This window comes from Paramisgurnus dabryanus, chromosome 7, assembly GCF_030506205.2.
Source record: "Paramisgurnus dabryanus chromosome 7, PD_genome_1.1, whole genome shotgun sequence".
Lineage (NCBI taxonomy): Eukaryota > Metazoa > Chordata > Actinopteri > Cypriniformes > Cobitidae > Paramisgurnus > Paramisgurnus dabryanus.
The window spans coordinates 13,134,765-13,151,608 of NC_133343.1; the positions used below are offsets into that span (position 1 = coordinate 13,134,765).

Consider the following 16,844-nt stretch of genomic DNA (forward strand, 5'->3'; position numbering starts at 1 on the left):
CATATATCCTCATATAGGTTCTTTCCATGTGGGTTTGCATGTCCACAGACATCCATAAGGAGTCATAGTCTGACGTTCATACACGGAACCTTTTTGGTACGTTCACAGACATCCAAAAGGGGTGCAAGAGTGACGTCCAGATACTGACCCTGTTTTGCACGTCCTCAGACATCCATAAGGGGTGGTAGTCTGACCTTCATACACCGAACCTTTTTGGTATGTTCACAGACATCCAAAAGGGGTGCAAGAGTGACGTCCAGACAATGACCCTGTTTTGCACGTCCACAGTCATCCATAAGGGGTCGTAGTCTGACGTTCATACACTGAACCTTTTTGGCACGTCCACAGACATTCAAGAGGGGTGTAAGAGTGACGTCCAGACACTGACCCTGTTTGCACGTCCACAGACATCCATAAGGAGTCATAGTCTGACGTTCATACACTGAACCTTTTTGGTACGTTCACAGACATCCAAAAGGGGTGCAAGAGTGACGTCCAGACACTGACCCTGTTTGCACGTCCACAGACATCCATAAGAAGTCATAGTCTGACGTTCATACACTGAACCTTTTTGGTACGTTCACAGACATCCAAAAGGGGTGCAAGAGTGACGTCCAGACACTGACCCTCTATTGCACGTCCAGCAGACGTTTAAAAGTGGGTCTGAACTAACGGACGTTATACAGACATGATCTGAATGTCTCCCAGACGTTCCATGTTTGGTGGGTATAAGCTAGATGCATTTTTTTGGGGGGGGGTTCAATGTTCTTTGACTGTTATACATAATAAATGTGTTTATGAATAAAGGTTGATCTGTTGAAAGCCGTTATTTTGAGTAAGATGCCAAATTAATTAAAATTTAAAGTTAAAGGGGTGCATACAACCTTTTTGCCCACCGGCAACTATAGTTGCCGCACATTCAAATATGATTTTCAAAAAAATAAAAATGGGGAAAATAAATGCAGAACATGTTTACAGAGGACACTATTAACACAATTATATGTGTCACAAGGTGACGATCTTTTTGGGCGGAACCAAAAGTTGGGAAAGTTTGGTTCCGCCCGGATGTTTCCACCCAGACCGGGAAGAGGAAACACCGGACATCCGGTAGCATCGCGAGGGCTGTAATCAGCAAATCGAGCACAGCTGTGCGTTGTTAAGAGGAGCGCCGGGTGATTGGGAGACTGAAGCACACGGAGGAGTATTTAAGAGCAGTTTAAATCACAGTTTGGGGTGCTTAGTGTGAGTTGAGGTGCGGAGCTGTGCTCGTCCGATACGCATTGGCGGCTGTTTATACTTTCTCTCTCTCTCTCTTTCGTAGTCTGCAGTGGAAATACTGGAGTAATAGGAAACCCTACGGGTTGAAGAAACATCGGTCTAAGTGACACATTTAGAGGAACAAAGGAGGAAGGAAACGTCTCGTGTTTTGGAACGTAAACAAAGGCGGACTGCTGTGAGTATCAACTCCTGTATTAAAACGAAGTGGAAAATTAATCTGTGAATTTACTGAATACCTCCAGGAGGAGGAGGGCGGCCCTACCCCTGAACCAGCGTGGTAGGTGAGCCGCAGGAACGTTTCATCTAAGCAGCCACAGCAGCAGAATAAAATATCCAGGCTGTATTACCATCTCCCCCATCCAACCCAAGCAAAGTGGAGGACGACGGGCGTCTCTTTGTGTACACCTGTAGTGTGGTGGGTGAGTCCTTGTATTTTGAAACCTTTTCACGTTGAAGTGGTGCTGTGTATTTGCTGTGGGTTGCTGTGCAAGTGCTGTGTGTCTTGTCAGACGTAACCCCGCATCATCCATTTCATTGAGGAAGAGACGGAGAGGCTAACGGTCCTAGGAAGAACCATCTATCATACGCTGTGTGCAGTTTTGAGTGGAAGTGACGGCGTGGGCCTCTGGAAGCCACCCCCGTCTGTATATCGGCAGATTTCGGAGAACGGCGGTGAAGATTCGGAAGCTGGCAGTGTGTGTGAGTAGTAATACGGGCCATTTGCATTGATACCTTACCCCCAGCAAACGCTGCCTCTGCGTGCTCGATGCCCAAGTCCGAAAGACAACGCTCGTGACCGTCCTTCGGACCCATGTACTTGCCGCACCCAAGATCGCACGGACGAAAAGCCATCCTGAAAAGGACGCTGATCTCCGGATATACGAGAGAGTGGCTGCCTTTAACAAGGCACAAAGCTCTCTCATAACACTCTTTTAGGGAAATTCACTCAGATGCTCAGTTGATGATGCGCACAGGGAAAGGCAACGCACACACTAAACTCAAAACAAACAAACAGATGTAGAGCCGTGGAATACGTGAAGCGTCCGCTGTGGTACTGCCAGTCCAACCAACTTCAGCAATCGAATCCCAACGGAGTAAAGTAGCTTCTCAGTAGCAGATACTGCCAGCTTTCGAAGCGATAAAAAGCTAATTTCCCTATTTGCACCTGCCGCTATACACACCTGGCGGGGCGGCGCCAGCATTATGCTCATATCTCAATGCCAAGTTCATTGGCGTTTTAGTAGTATTCGAAGCAGATTGGTCTCTCTAAGCGAGTTCCCAATTCGTCAGTCACGACGTGACGTCGTAGTGACCGAACGTATATTTCCCCTCGATGTCAGATCCACTTGATACTTGAACTAAAAACTGCTCACATTTCAAAAAGTTAATCGCAACAACAATAAAAAACCATCGCCGAAGTAATCCATGTGAATCGCGTTGTTTAAGCCAAGTCCTCTGATGATCACTATATATAATTTAACAGTTTTAGTTTCAACTAGTTTCAACAGAATCAGGAAGCCAATGTGACGTACTGAATCCCAAGAACCAATGAGGTTTAGTCACGTCCGTCACGTGTGTTGTTTGAATATAAACACTAACAAATTTATGTGGATTAACTTTGTAAAATTTATATATAATGCACTTTCAATGATATGATGTTGAAATTTCAATGTTAGCCTTCTAAAATTAATGTACATGTTTTAAAAAATAATGTTTTTTCTAAATACACTAAAACTTCAGTAAAAGTATGCTTGTGTTTAACATACTTTTTAAAAAAAAAGTTAATTAAATGCTTGAGTTTAGCATCCTTTTAAAATGTAATTAAAGATATATTTATTACCAGCGTACCTCTAGTGCACTTTTTAGAAATACATTAAAAGTATGCTTGAGTTTAGCATACTTTTTAAAAGTGTAATTAAAGATATATTTATTACCAGCTTACCTCTAGTGCACTTTTTAGAAATACATTAAAAGTATGCTTGAGTTTAGCATACTTATAAAAAGTGTAATTAAACATATATTTATTACTAGCTTCCATCTAGTGCACTTTTTAGAAATACATTAAAAGTATGTTTGAGTTTAGCATACTTTTAAAAAGTGTAATTAAGCATATATTTATTACCAGCGTACTTCTAGTACACATTTTTTAAATACATTTAAAAGCTATTTAACATATTTTTAATACACTTTAAATAAGCACGTTGGGAATACAAATGTATTAAAAAACATATTACTTAAATTTTAAGTATATTTTTAATACATTAAATACTACTTTTTTTCACCTGGGCCTTATAGATTTGCGCCTGGCGCAATAGTTATTTCTCCCGCCGGGAAAATAGCAACAGCGCCCAAGATCCGCCCACAAAGTCACTTGCGCTTTGCGCTTCACACTTGCGTTTCAGATCGTTAAAATAGGGCCCAATGAATCAAAGCAAACGTGCAAGGACATTTAATGAGTTTGGCTATGCTTTGGAAGTTCTTCATAAAACTTTTGAGCAAAGATTATTTGATGATCAGAATTAAGACCATCTCCAGAACAGTGAGCAATATTTGTGTTGTTTTTGAGTCTGAAGTATTGAAAGAGTTTGACTTCTTTCAATGTTTATTTTAAGTGTTTGTCATGATTTCGGTTTTATTGGCTGCTTTGTCTTTGTTTCACTTGTGTTGTGTTTTTGTTTTGACAGCTCCACACGTGCGCGCCTTCCACCTGGTGATCTCATTGTCTCTAAGAGGCTGTTTACACTTGGCATTAACATGCGTTTTCGTCGATCGGATCACAAGTGGACGACGTTAATGCCAGGTGTAAACGGTGTTCAAAACGTTTTGAACGCGTCCACTTTCGACCACTTTCAACCACATTCAGAGGTAGTCGAAACCACTTTCGATCGGATCGCTTTGGAGTTGCGGAACGCAATGTGGTTGAATGCGTTCGAACACCCACACGCGACCGCCTTCTCTCCGCCCATTTATCTAATCTGAGGTATTAAACACAAGTTTTACGTCTTTTTTGACTTCTGCCGTGAACATACGGTGAACAGCGCTATTTTTAGACTTTCATTGATAAAACTACTGCGGGGTGTTCTCCGTAGTTTCGTTTTGAAAGCGTGAAAGTTGCGCGATCCTATTTCATCAATTGCGCTGAAAATTCAGAGAAAGCTCCAACAAATAAACGTACAAAACACTGTGCAGCATGTATACTTGCTAAACAAGCAGTGTACTCCGACATAATATTAGTTTGCGTCCATATAAACTCATAATTACCCCCGCTCGCGTTTGAATGACAGCAGAGAGACTCGCCCACCGTCTCACAGACCGCCCCCTCACAGTATTCAGGACAGATGCGATCGAAAGTGGACAAAAGAGACGGATTTAAATACCAGGTGTAAACGCAATGTGTCTCTCTCGTCCACTTGTGATCCGATCGATGAAAACACATCTTAATACCAAGTGTAAACAGCCTCTAACTCTTCGCACCGGCGTCCCACACCTGATCCTTGTTATTGCCCAATCCGGTTTGATTTAAATTCCCCTCGTTTCCTTTGTTCTTTGCAAGTTCGTCTTTGTATGTACCTGCCCGCTAGCTTGTCTAGTTCTAGTTCTAGTTCTAGTTCTAGTTCTAGTCCTGTCGTGTCTTAGTATCTGTCTCTAGTTATCGATTTTGGATTACTCACCGTGCTCTCTGCTGCCTTTACCCCTTTAGATTCCCCGCCCCGCTGTCAGTCTCTCCCGAGTGGTGTGTCTACCGTCAAGCCTCTGTGTACACTCTGTCTGTGGATTCTCCGAGCGCCAGTCTACATCTTGCGCTGTCCAGCCGCAGTGTGCTCTCGGGCGCGTAATTCTGCGTAATGCTGAGTTTACACCAAACGCGGTTTGGGCGTCAAAATCGCGTCTACCGCGCGTGGTTTGCCGCTTGAACAATTTGGATGCATTCGCGCGTGTAGAGCGGAGTAGACGCGCGGAAAAAGCAAGCATTTGACGCGCGTCAGAGGCAAACTCCGCTTCTTGTGGGAGGGGCAAGTGCTATGCGGCTGTCTGTTTGCAAAATGACTGATGTTGATTGTGCATTTATCGAGAGAGTTACCAGTTTGTATTTGGTAACCTTACTATGGGGAAAATGAACGACACGGGTCGATAAACGTCACGTGACTCAAAAGTTAAGTGTGTATTACAATTACCAGGTTGCCCAATGTCCTCACTGACACTCTTCCAAGCGAGGTCCTTTTTATTCCTGTCTCCTCTATAGAAATAAGAACTTGTGTCGTATAGCTCCGGGTGTCTGCTTATGGACAATATCAAGCCTTGGTTGAGTGAGTGACTCCGGGCGGGGCTGCCACCACAGCAGCAAGCAGGCTCCTGATTGGTTAACGCGGCGCGAAATTCCGCCAAAGTTCAAATTTTTTCAACTCGGGCGTCAGCCGCAAATTCGCGTGAACCGCTAGATGCACAAAAAGCACCATTCGCGCTTACCGCGCGTACCGCGCACAACGCTCAATTCGCGCCTTTCGCCCGAGCTTCACGCGCGAAAGAGGCGGAAACGCGTCTTCCGCGCCGCGCCGAACGCCTCTTCCGCGCCGCGGGACCTCCTGACGCGCGTCAACGCGTCTTCACATTGACTTATCATTGAAATCACTCGCGCTTCACGACTCTACCGCGGTTGGTGTAAATGCAGCATAAGACTCGGACTGCCGCTGTGCGCTGTCCAGCACAGACTCTGCTGAAGACTCTGACCGCCTCTCTCTCTCTCTCTCTCTCTGTGCCCCGCCAGGATTTCATCTTAGAGGATTTCGGATGTGCGAGTGGACGTTCTACGGCTGTGCTGTGTTTCCCACTCTGAGCCTTTCCCGAAAAGGATTCCGTTGAGCCTGTCTCGCCTGTGTTGTCTCCTCCTCGCATACATCACCACAAACAGAGTGTCTTCTTATATAAACTCAGCAAAAAAAGAAACGTCCTCTGACTTTAAACTGTTTTTACTTTCAGTAAACTTAATGTGTGTAAATATTTGTATGAACACTAAAAGAGTCAACACCATAAGACATAAACTAAAAATGTTACACAGACATGTGACTAACAGAAAAAGAATAATGTGTCCCTGAATGAAGGGAGGCTCAAAATCAAAAGTACCAGTCAGTATCTGGTGTGGCCACCAGCTGCTTGAAGTACTGCAGTGCATCTCCTCCTCATGGACTGGACCAGATTTGTCAGTTCTTGCTGTGAGATGTTACCCCACTCTTCCACCAAGGCCCTTGCAAGTTCCTGGACATTTCTGGGGGGAATGGCCCTAGCCCTCACCCTGCGATCCAACAGGTCCCAGACGTGCTCAATGGGATTGAGATCCGGGCTCTTTGCTGGCCATGGCAGAACACTGATATTGCTGTCATGCAAAAACTCACACACAGAACGAGCAGTATGGCTGGTGGCATTGTCCTGCTGGAGGATCATGTCCGGATGAGCATGCATGAAGGGTACCACATGAGGGAGGAGGATGTCTTCCCTGTACCGAAAGGCATTGAGATTGCCTGCAATGACAACAAGCTCAGTCCGATGGTGATGTGATATACCGCCCCAGACCATGACGGACCCCCCACCTCCAAATCGATCCCGCTCCAGGGTACAGGCCTCGGTGTAACGCTCATTCCTTCGACGATAAACACGAATCCGTCCATCACCCCTGGTGAGACAAAACCGTTCTCATCAGTGAAGAGCACTTTTTGCCACTCCTGTCTGGTCCAGCGAAGGTGGGTTTGTGCCCATAGGCGGCGTTGTTGCTGGTGATGTCTGGTAAGGACCTGCCTTACAACAGGCCTACAAGCCCTCAGTCCAGCCTCTCTCAGCCTATTGCGGACAGTCTGAGCACTGATGGAGGGATTGTGTGTTCCTGGTGTGACTCGGGCAGTTGTTGTGGCCATCCTGTACCTGTCACGCAGGTGTGATATTCTGATGTACCGATCCTGTGCAGGTGTTGTTACACGTGGTCTTCCACTGCGAGGATGATCAGCTGTCCTCCCTGTCTCCCTGTAGCGCTGTCTTAGACGTCTCACAGTACGGACATGGCAATTTATTGCCCTAGCCACATCAGCAGTCCTCATGCCTCCCTGCAGCATGCCTAATGCACGTTCACGCAGATGAGCAGGGACCCTGGGCATCTTTCTTGGGGTGTTTTTCACAGTCGGTAGACAAGTCTCTTTGGTGTCCTGCGTTTTTAGAACTGTGACATTAAATGCCTACTCTCTGTAAGCTGTTAAGGTCTTAACGACCATTACACAGGTGCATGTTATTTAAATGATTATGGTTAATTGAACATGCATGGAAAACAATGTTTAAACCCTTTTCAATGAAGATCTGTAAAGTTATTTGGATTTTACAACATTACTGTTGAAATACACAGAGTTGAAAAAGGGACGTTTCTTTTTTTGCTGAGTTTACATATTGACTTTCACAGAGTGTCTTCTATTATACATATTGACTTTCACATTTGTGTCATCTCTTATACATATTCACTGAGTGTCATCTCCTACACATCTGAATAAACACCTCTGCGCTGGGATCCTTGTGTTTGTCGTTCCTAACAGTGTTATGTTAAATTGTTAGTCATTTCCTGCAGTTTTGAACTGTTGATGATTATTTTAGCATTGAAAGTGTTGTGAATTGACAATAAAGTATTTTGATATTTTATTTCATTTTTCATATTGCACCTTCATGTTTTGTGATGTTATAGATGAATGAACTGTTTAATATTAATGCTGAAAACTGATATTTACCGAACTGAAATTATGTTGCTTTTATCGGTTTTCAATTTTAAACAAATATATTATCTAAGTAAATTACAATTAAGCATTAAAAGTATAATTATTACATAATAAGGGACCAGTACAGTACCCATTAAAAACCCATACTGGACCCTGGTAAATAATGTGGGCTTTATTAGGTGGGGCCAATATGGGCCCCATATGTGTTGCCCAGCTGGGCCTCACATAGGTCCCACTCAGTTTCTATAACAATGAATGTGGGCAACCTAGGTGGGGCCATAGTGGAACCCATGGACAAACCCAAATAGGGCCCACATAGGAAGCCCATATGGGGCTCACATGGGCCCCACCTTGCAATGTTGGCTTTATGTGGTCCTACTAGTTACCCCTTCAGCAATAAAATGTAGCAATTAAATTCAGCAGTAAAGTTGCTAGGTAAACCTAGATGGACACACATTAGTCTGAAGATTAGCTTATGTTAACCAAACAAGCGAAATGCTGTAGGATGAAATCATGGGTTGTCCGGTTAGAAAGAGCTGCCAACATGACAGTTGTGCCGTTTATTGTTTTGGTTTGTTATTTTAGTTTGTTATATGTACATACATATTTGTCTGTCTGATTATGTGCGTGGGAAAATTGTTTTGTACAATACAGTATCAAATTGTCTGAATATTAATTCATACTGGTATTTATTGCCACTCTTGAATGGTTAAATTCCAGTAAAATTAATTTATTATATTTAAACTCAAACACGTTGTACTTTATTTGTACAAGTTATGTGACATAACATTATAATTTGCACCTGAATTGCATCATCTTCTGATGCTTCGTTCAACAGAAGCAACTGATATATGTTTTATTAACCAACAGATGGCGCTGTCTTCGACACTTAAAGCTTTGAATCTTAGTTCGAAACAGTTTGGGGAGGTGCCTTATTCAAGGCTTAATTTTTCCATCACTACTTAAGTTAGTGTTTCAAGTTTAATGCCTTTAGCCACTGCTTTAGGTGCTCGTGGTCTGCATGCGGCTTGAAGTAGAGGTTTCTCTGAGCCGGAAGTAAGATGACAAAATGAAGGCAATGGCACCGCTCTTGTTGTCATAGAAAAAAGGCAGAGGCGCTGGAAGATATTTTTGGTAGGGTGGGGGGGTTATAGAACGTGCATAGAACTGAGCTGACGCTGCATACAAACTAGCCTATTGCAACATAGTAGAGTTTAGATTCTCTGCCCGGGCTGGGCCGTTTTTTTCTGGTACTATCCTAGGGCTGGGCAGTTGATTAAGCATATTTTTTAATCATTACATTATTAGCTCAATTGGGTGGGGAGAAAGTTATGCCATTTAATCAGAAATATTATATATAGACTACATTTAGGCCAAAGTAACAAATGTGTCCAAAAAGTTACACAAATTACAAAATGATTTGTAAAAGTTACAAAATGCAATGCGAAAATGTGCGGAATATCCTCTGGCACGCATCTGATTGGCTAATACATACTGAAATAGATTAAATCATTTTAAAATTACTAAAATTATACCTCTCTTCATCACACACCCTAAACATGCCATACACAATGTCTTGGACCAGAAACAAACAGTCAGCCTGCTGTGCTGTATGGTGTAGCTTAAGTGCAACATATGGAGTTTAAATATGTAAAGAAAAACAGGAGAATCAATAATATTTCTAACATGGAAACTTTATTGACATCACTCGAGTTAAGGCGATTAGTGGACCTTTCCTATTTACGGGTTCGATTTAAAAGGGCCTCTAAGCGAATTCACGCGTTTTAGACCATAAAACATTTTATAAAACGGGCAGTTCTGGTTCTTCATTCTGATTGGTTGAAACGCGTTCTAAGCCGTGATAAAATACACCGGTAACCTCACGGTTCAGACCACATTACAAGTATCACTGCGCCACTGTTGCTGCGTATTGTTTAAATGAAAATAAACAACAGTGTCTTTAATCATATTTTTAATTTGTCTACAATTGCACAATTAATGGCGATATCCAGATTACTGTTAATAAATATTGTTGAGTCATCTCGTCGATAAAGAAAAAACGTTGTCTGAGGAGTTTATAACTCAAGTTCATACGTCCGCTATTATCCACTGGGTGGCGATCTTACCCAATTTACAGTTTTTTACGATTGCTATGACAGATTTTTCAGTACTTTTAACAAGTTTCCAAAACTCTTAACACAGTTGGCACTACATCCACCTGTGTAAGCTATACTATTTACACATTTATTGTTGCTTTAACACAAAATGCATACAATTAACACAAATTTAAAATGCTTTAACTTCTTTTACAGACAAGCTCAAACAAGACCAAAACAATAGATTTTTAATGTCAAATTTACAAATGCTTTCACACAGCATGTCAAAACAGATAACATCATGTGCTAAACCTCACTTATAGTCAAAGTAAACAGCTGTTTATATGATGAATTGAAACATAAATATATCCCCTGTATTTTATTCCATTGGGATTGAAAAACAATTTATTGTACAAATGCAAATATATAAATCACAGCTGATTCCCACCTAGGAAACACACTCAGGTTCTTTCAATTGCATGACTATACAATAGTGTAAAGGACGGCCTCTTTAGGTCCATCTTGTGTGGAAAAGGAACAATATGAGCAACACACAAAAAAAAGATATATGTCTGCACAAAGTCAATGGAAGACCACCAGGACATTTTTCTTCAGGTCCCACCTGGATGCAATAGGTGCATTCCCAGACATTATACCTGAACACTGTCAGGGGTGGATAAGACATGGCAAAAGATAATTTCCAAGATGCCTTGACAGAGAAGATATCAGGTGTGATGTGAATGAGAACATGTGGCCAAATAGAAATGCAATTTTCAGTGGCTTTTTCTGTTTGTATTTTTTTTTTAACTTTTTTACTGTAAAAGGAAGCAATATTGAATATGTTTGTTATCTTGCAGTAATGTCCTGTTGTAAATACTGTAAAGTCTTTACTGCAGCAATTCTGTCTACTTTTTTCATAAAACGTACTCTAAGATAGATGATTCATTTTTGTCTTGAATTTCTGTAGCAAAACAAAAATAATACATGCATTTACAGTTTTTTTGAATTGCTAAAACACTAACCCCCAATCTCTGAACCAAATTCATAGTGGCCTAAACCCATTTGTCAAATCATGCACTCTTTTTGCAAAATTCTAAACACAAACTTCTCACTAAAACACACATTTCACACTGCAATGCACTTATTTTATAAATACTTAACACAGGCAGGCAAAAGTTGAACACAACTAAAACACCGTTATCATCGAGTAAACACAACAACTCAAAATTCTACACACTTTTATCTAATGGTATTTTTTACCAATTGTGTGAATTGGAAACAGTCTGAGAGGCAGATGAAAAGTATGAGGAAGAAAAGGACACCAGAGACAATGCAATTGGCAAAATTTGCAGTTGGATTGCTGACTTTTTACAAAATACAAGTGCTGCTTACAGTAATATTGAAAACTTACTATTACTTGCAGTACTTACAGTAAAGTATTCACTATATTCACTGAACTAAACTTGTGATTACAGTAATACACTGTAAACCCAAATTAGTAAGCAGAACTCAAAAAAATTAAAGCAACTCGTTGCCTCAAATTTTTTAAGTTCATGAACATTTCTTTTAGAGGTTAAATATTTTGATTACTTGTTACATAAACCTTTTGATTATAATTAAATTAAAAGTTCTTATTAAAGTCTACTCAATAATTTTCAGTTACATTGACTCTTGGCATTAAGTTAACATTACTAAAAAAAAATAAGTACACAAAGAAGCACTTTTAAGTTATGTAAACTCAATGTTTTTATTTTTGTTCAGTTTATTTTTAATTACACATTACTCAAAACCTGACACGCAAAACTCAAAATCACATGGCTCAAAACTTAATTTTTTGGAGTACAGACAACTTAAACAGTTTGAATTACATTGTGTTTCACAAAATTTTTGCCCTTTCCATTTACAATGGCAGTGTCAATTTAAAAGACCAACACAGACAACAATTCAAGTCACAAATACCATTTGAAAATACAAAGGCACATTGTGCATATTGTGAAGAAAACAAATTTTTAGATACATTTCTACATACACATCAAGTCCTTTTTGAGACTCTGTTACTTAGATGACACTTTTCCATCATTAAGGCAAAGTAACATTTGAGTGAATTCAAGTGTGTTGTCAGTCGCCTGGGATAGCTGAGGTGTAGTGCATAGATCAGTCCAAACATTACCAGAAAGGCATCAGTAAATCTGCAGAGGTTGACCAAATCTCGCTTTCAATGATGACAGATTTTCTCAGGCTTGAAGTGAACTGGACTTGTGTCGTCATCTATGATGACTGTAAGGAGGGCCTTTACAACATCTTAAAGCTCTGGCTCATCAGATGTGTCCTGCAAAATAAAACAGATATTAAAGCAAAAACTGGTTACACATGGCAAATACCAAGGGTAAATAGTTTTTTATTAATACATTTTTGACAAATTTTCAATTATTTACAGCAGGTTTAGTGCAAAAATAAAGGCATAAAGCTAGTCATGACATATGTTAAACAAACAATATTGCTGCAGAACAACAGACAGAAAGTGATTTTAAAAGATGTGTGAACAAAGAACACATAAGGATGTGAAAAACAGAAAATCAGTGTTCTAAAGGAGCCAGCCAAGCTACCAGTACATCCAAGTTGATAATATGCTCAAAAACATATAAAGATAAATGCCTTATCTTGTTTAAAGAGCACCTATTATCCGATTCATGATTTACATTTTTTGGGGGGTGTTGTCAGTGTGTATTAGTACATGTTAAGTAATCGATGACGCAAGGTATCCTCTCAAACTTAAATCTCTTTTCTTGACTACTACAAACACATGGATTGTAGGCAACAGTTTACTTCCATGGCCTGTTGACGTGAACACGTCATTATCATAATCCTGCCTGTTTCTGACTCACAGCCTGTAAAGAATTTTTAAAGATTTAAAGAATTTACTACTGACTTAACCATGACTCAATCACGAGTTTTGTGCAGTGCAGAATAGCGCTTGTTTGTTATGCAGAACATAACAGATTGGTAAGGTAAGGATACTAAAACGTTAAAACCATGCCTGCATTTGTGATCGTAGAAGCGACAAACAACCAGCGCTACTCTGCACTGCTCAAAACTTGTGTTTGAATCATGGTTTAGTTAGTAGTAAATTCTTTAAATATGAAAACATAAGCGGGCGGGATTATGATAATGACCGTCGAGTCCACATCAACAGGCTTAGGAAGTAAACTGTTGCCCTCAATCCATGTGTTTGTTGTAATCCAAGAAAAGAGATTTAAGTTGGACACAATAACTCACGTCATTGTTTACATTGGGATTAGTACATTTTGCATATCATTAACATGTACTAATACACACTTACACACCAAAGGAAATGTAAAATCATGAAAAACATTCACTACTTCTAACATTAACTTCTAATAATAGTAGTGTATATTTTCCAAAAAAAACACTCACTGTGCAGGTCCTGAAGAACCCCGAGACGTCCTCATGTTGATAGACTGGAAGGAGATGAAGAGCAGTGATACACTTGGTGTATGTGTCACATACCTCCTATAATGATAAAACACCATGGAACATAACTGAACTGTAGATGTTAAACTTGTAATGCAATCAGACAAATAAGTGAAGAAAATGTAGCATTCAAAATTGAATCATTAAACTTGTCAAATGCTTTTCAACTTTCCTCTTTCAATTAAGAATTAGACCCATAAAATCTTTAACAATATCTTTACCTGTTAATCGTAGATTCTTAGGATTTCAGTCAAAGCATTTGATGTCTTCCCAATTTTGGTTGTCTTTCTAGACTGATGACTCTTTTCAGAAAGAAGATGTCAGTCAAGCTCAGAGCAGAATATGTTGGGCAGGTTCTGTATTGTAATTCGTTGGAACTCTAAATACACCTACATTTTTAAACAAAGACAACACAGTTATTTTAATTATGTGAAACTGGTAAATCTAACCCTCCCATAAAGCATAAAACAGACCTGAATGTGGTATAGGTTATCAGGAAAGGAATAACAAGAAAAAGTGCCACTACACATTACCTCAGACTCTATTTGAGTGCAGGCCAGAGTTCCATGAGGTTTTTCACTGGTGGGCATGTCTTCATTATGGTCTGTCGCCGCAGGTCAAATGCTGTCTGCATCCTCTTTCTTATAAGTGAAGAGGATGAAATATAAATCTTTAATGAAAGTGTGTCATATTTGTAGTTGAAATGTAACATTCATTTCAAATTTGGTGCCTATTTGACAGAGAAAAGGAGTGTTTGTAGTCTCACCCATAGATATTAGGGGTGTAACAATACACCAATTGAACGGTTCGGATCGGTTTACGGTTTTGGAGCCACGGTTCGGTCCGATTTGGTTCGGTTTGCTGTGGGTGTAGGGTTCCTGTCATTTTACCAGCAATGCTAAGGAACAATAGATTAACTTAACTTAATAACAATAAACAAAAATAACTTGACGTTTTCTTTATTAACTTTGGCAAACAAACTTAAAATCAAACTTTAACTTTAGTAATGCAGGACTGTAATTAGCTGTTTATCTGGTGATGAATATCATTCCTTAGCTAAAATGCTGAAAATGTTACTGTTGAAGTCAACTAATGCATGAAATAGATGTACTATGAATCTGTAAATCTGAGTATAATGTGGGTTTATTATCAGTAATGAACTAATCAAGGTAATCATTACACACACACCATAGGTCGCGTTAGACTTTCACTTTTACAAATTCTGCCATCACTTATTATTCGTCATTTCATGCTTTAATGATAATAATTGTTTTTGTTTACATGTTCATTTTTAATCATGGACTTACAAAACGAGCAATCAAGTTAAAATGTGTTTAATTATTTGTGAAGAAGAGAACAGATGAACAAAGACCATGCATCACTTTACATGTTTAACATCATGAAACAGATGAATTAATGATTTTTTTCTCACAGTGACAGCGGAGGCGATTTAACACGCGAACTTTGTGCTGAACAGGCAAAAATAAACAAATCAAATCTCTGTTGCGATTAAAATAGCAACAAACGTGTAAACCCTCTGTTTTTACCTCAGACAGACGACGTCTTGTTACATTTGTACTTTTGTTCTGGAGAATGATCTCGCGCTCTTCTATTTCACTTCGGTTAACCCGATCTGACACGCAAGCACACACACACACGCGAACGCAAGCACACGCACACAGTTACGACAGATTGTGTGTGATTTGTCTACGACACGAATTCCATTCCTGTTCTCCACTGGAAACCCAAAATGTTCCGACACTTAAATGTGTCCAGGGGATCTGCAATCTCAGGCGGAGCAGCCATCCTGTGACCTGCGCTCACTCCCAAGTCACGTGACATGACATGAACTTGGAAAACAGTAACTTTGGAATATACTATTTAGAACAGCATTTAAAAAGCTCTTATTAGTCGTTACTAGGGGTGGCACGGTCCATGAAAAAAATCCGAACCGTTCGGTTCGCTTGTCTCGGTTCGGAGCGCGTGTGTACCGCACGGTTCAACGGTTCATGGCATGCGCAATGTAGTCTCATGCCCTGTATGTGACCTCAGATAGCGTGTTTCCCTTTCGCGCGAAAGAAGAGGTGACTGGTTTGGAGTATAAGTACTGCGGGTTATGTTACGTGTAGAAATGGCAAGTGGGAGAGAAAAGGAAGTCTGCCCGCAGTTGGAGGATGCGCCAGCGTCGTATAAGTTTGGTGTGTGGAAACATATTTTTATTTCATGTTACTTATGATGACAGCGGAAAAAAACAATAGATAGAACTGCAGTCTATGGGTTGAATATGCTCCAACAGCCACAGGAGATCGCCTTCTCTCCGACCATTTATCTACTCTGAGGTACTGACAACAATGTTTTACGTCTTTTCATATTCAGCGCTATTTTTAGCCTTTCATTGATAAAATTAAAGCGGCTGATTTCCGCGTAGTTTCATTTTGCTAGCGTGTGAAAGCTGCGCGATCTTATTTCAGAAATTGCCCCTCAAAGTAATCAGAAGTGGTCAAAAGTGGACAAAAGAGACTTAAAGAGATTTTAATATTACAGGTGCAAAGGTTATGTTTCTCTCTCGTCCACATATACTCTCAGTATTAAAGCAGCCTCTCAGTGATAAATCTAAGAGCTACACTGAAGTTGGCATTTTAATAAATGCAAGTTATCTTTGTGTGCTAAAAATGCACATAAAGTTTATGTAGATGGCAATACACATTCTCTTTTTTGCCAATTAAATGAAAAGCATGTTGAAATCATCAATGTCTTCCCTCTTGCTCTATCAAAATCTCATCTGGCTTTCCTCAGAGATGGTCCAATGTGCTTAAAGTCAAATTCAGTTTGTGCATGATTACATACATGATGTAACTTTTTTTAATACTGTATCCTATGGATTATGGATAGTTAATACATTAATAAGATAATACATTTCTGGAGTGTTAAAAATTTAAAGAAAAAATAACAACAAGAACCGTACTGAACCGTGAACCGTGACCATAGAACCGTGATACGAACCGAACCGAGGGTTTTGTGAACCGTGCCACCCCTAGTCGTTACTAATACAATTTAATCAAATATATGCAAATATATATTTTTTAATACATAGATTAGTTAGTCAGAGATAAGTGACATTAACCTCAACAATGGGCAGCAGGAGGCGTGAGAGTACCGCGTACACGACACGGGAGGTTCGCGATTCGTATCGTGGGTGGTGTATCGCGATCGTTCGGTTCGGTTCGTAATA

At 40.1% G+C, this 16,844-nt stretch overlaps 1 protein-coding gene and 1 long non-coding RNA gene across 2 annotated transcripts; both read right to left on the reverse strand.

The window, feature by feature from the left end:
- Nucleotides 1–6,099: 6,099 nt before the first annotated feature.
- Nucleotides 6,100–7,462, reverse strand: LOC141282405 (uncharacterized). The gene is made up of 2 exons (XM_073815285.1): nucleotides 6,979–7,462; nucleotides 6,100–6,885 (listed from the first exon to the last, which is right to left on the reverse strand). The coding sequence occupies exons 1-2, from the start codon at nucleotides 7,419–7,421 to the stop codon at nucleotides 6,714–6,716; spliced, it is 615 nt and encodes a 204-aa protein (XP_073671386.1). The 5' UTR covers nucleotides 7,422–7,462; the 3' UTR covers nucleotides 6,100–6,713.
- A 4,534-nt stretch (nucleotides 7,463–11,996) lies between these two features.
- On the reverse strand, nucleotides 11,997–15,424 carry LOC135718014 (uncharacterized). The gene is made up of 5 exons (XR_010520517.2): nucleotides 15,160–15,424; nucleotides 14,146–14,253; nucleotides 13,834–14,001; nucleotides 13,556–13,651; nucleotides 11,997–12,449 (listed from the first exon to the last, which is right to left on the reverse strand). It is a non-coding gene; the product is annotated as an uncharacterized lncRNA (long non-coding RNA).
- Between the last annotated feature and the right edge of the window lie 1,420 nt (nucleotides 15,425–16,844).

Bases quoted from the DNA above. Each gene is read 5' to 3' on its own strand.
- LOC141282405 (XM_073815285.1), bottom strand. From the start codon at position 7,421: ATGCCCAGGGTCCCTGCTCATCTGCGTGAACGTGCATTAGGCATGCTG. The intron at 6,886-6,978 runs CTTCACTGATGA...GAGGCCTGTACC, and splicing joins CAGGAGTGGCAAAAAGTGCT to CTGGAGCGGGATCGATTTGG.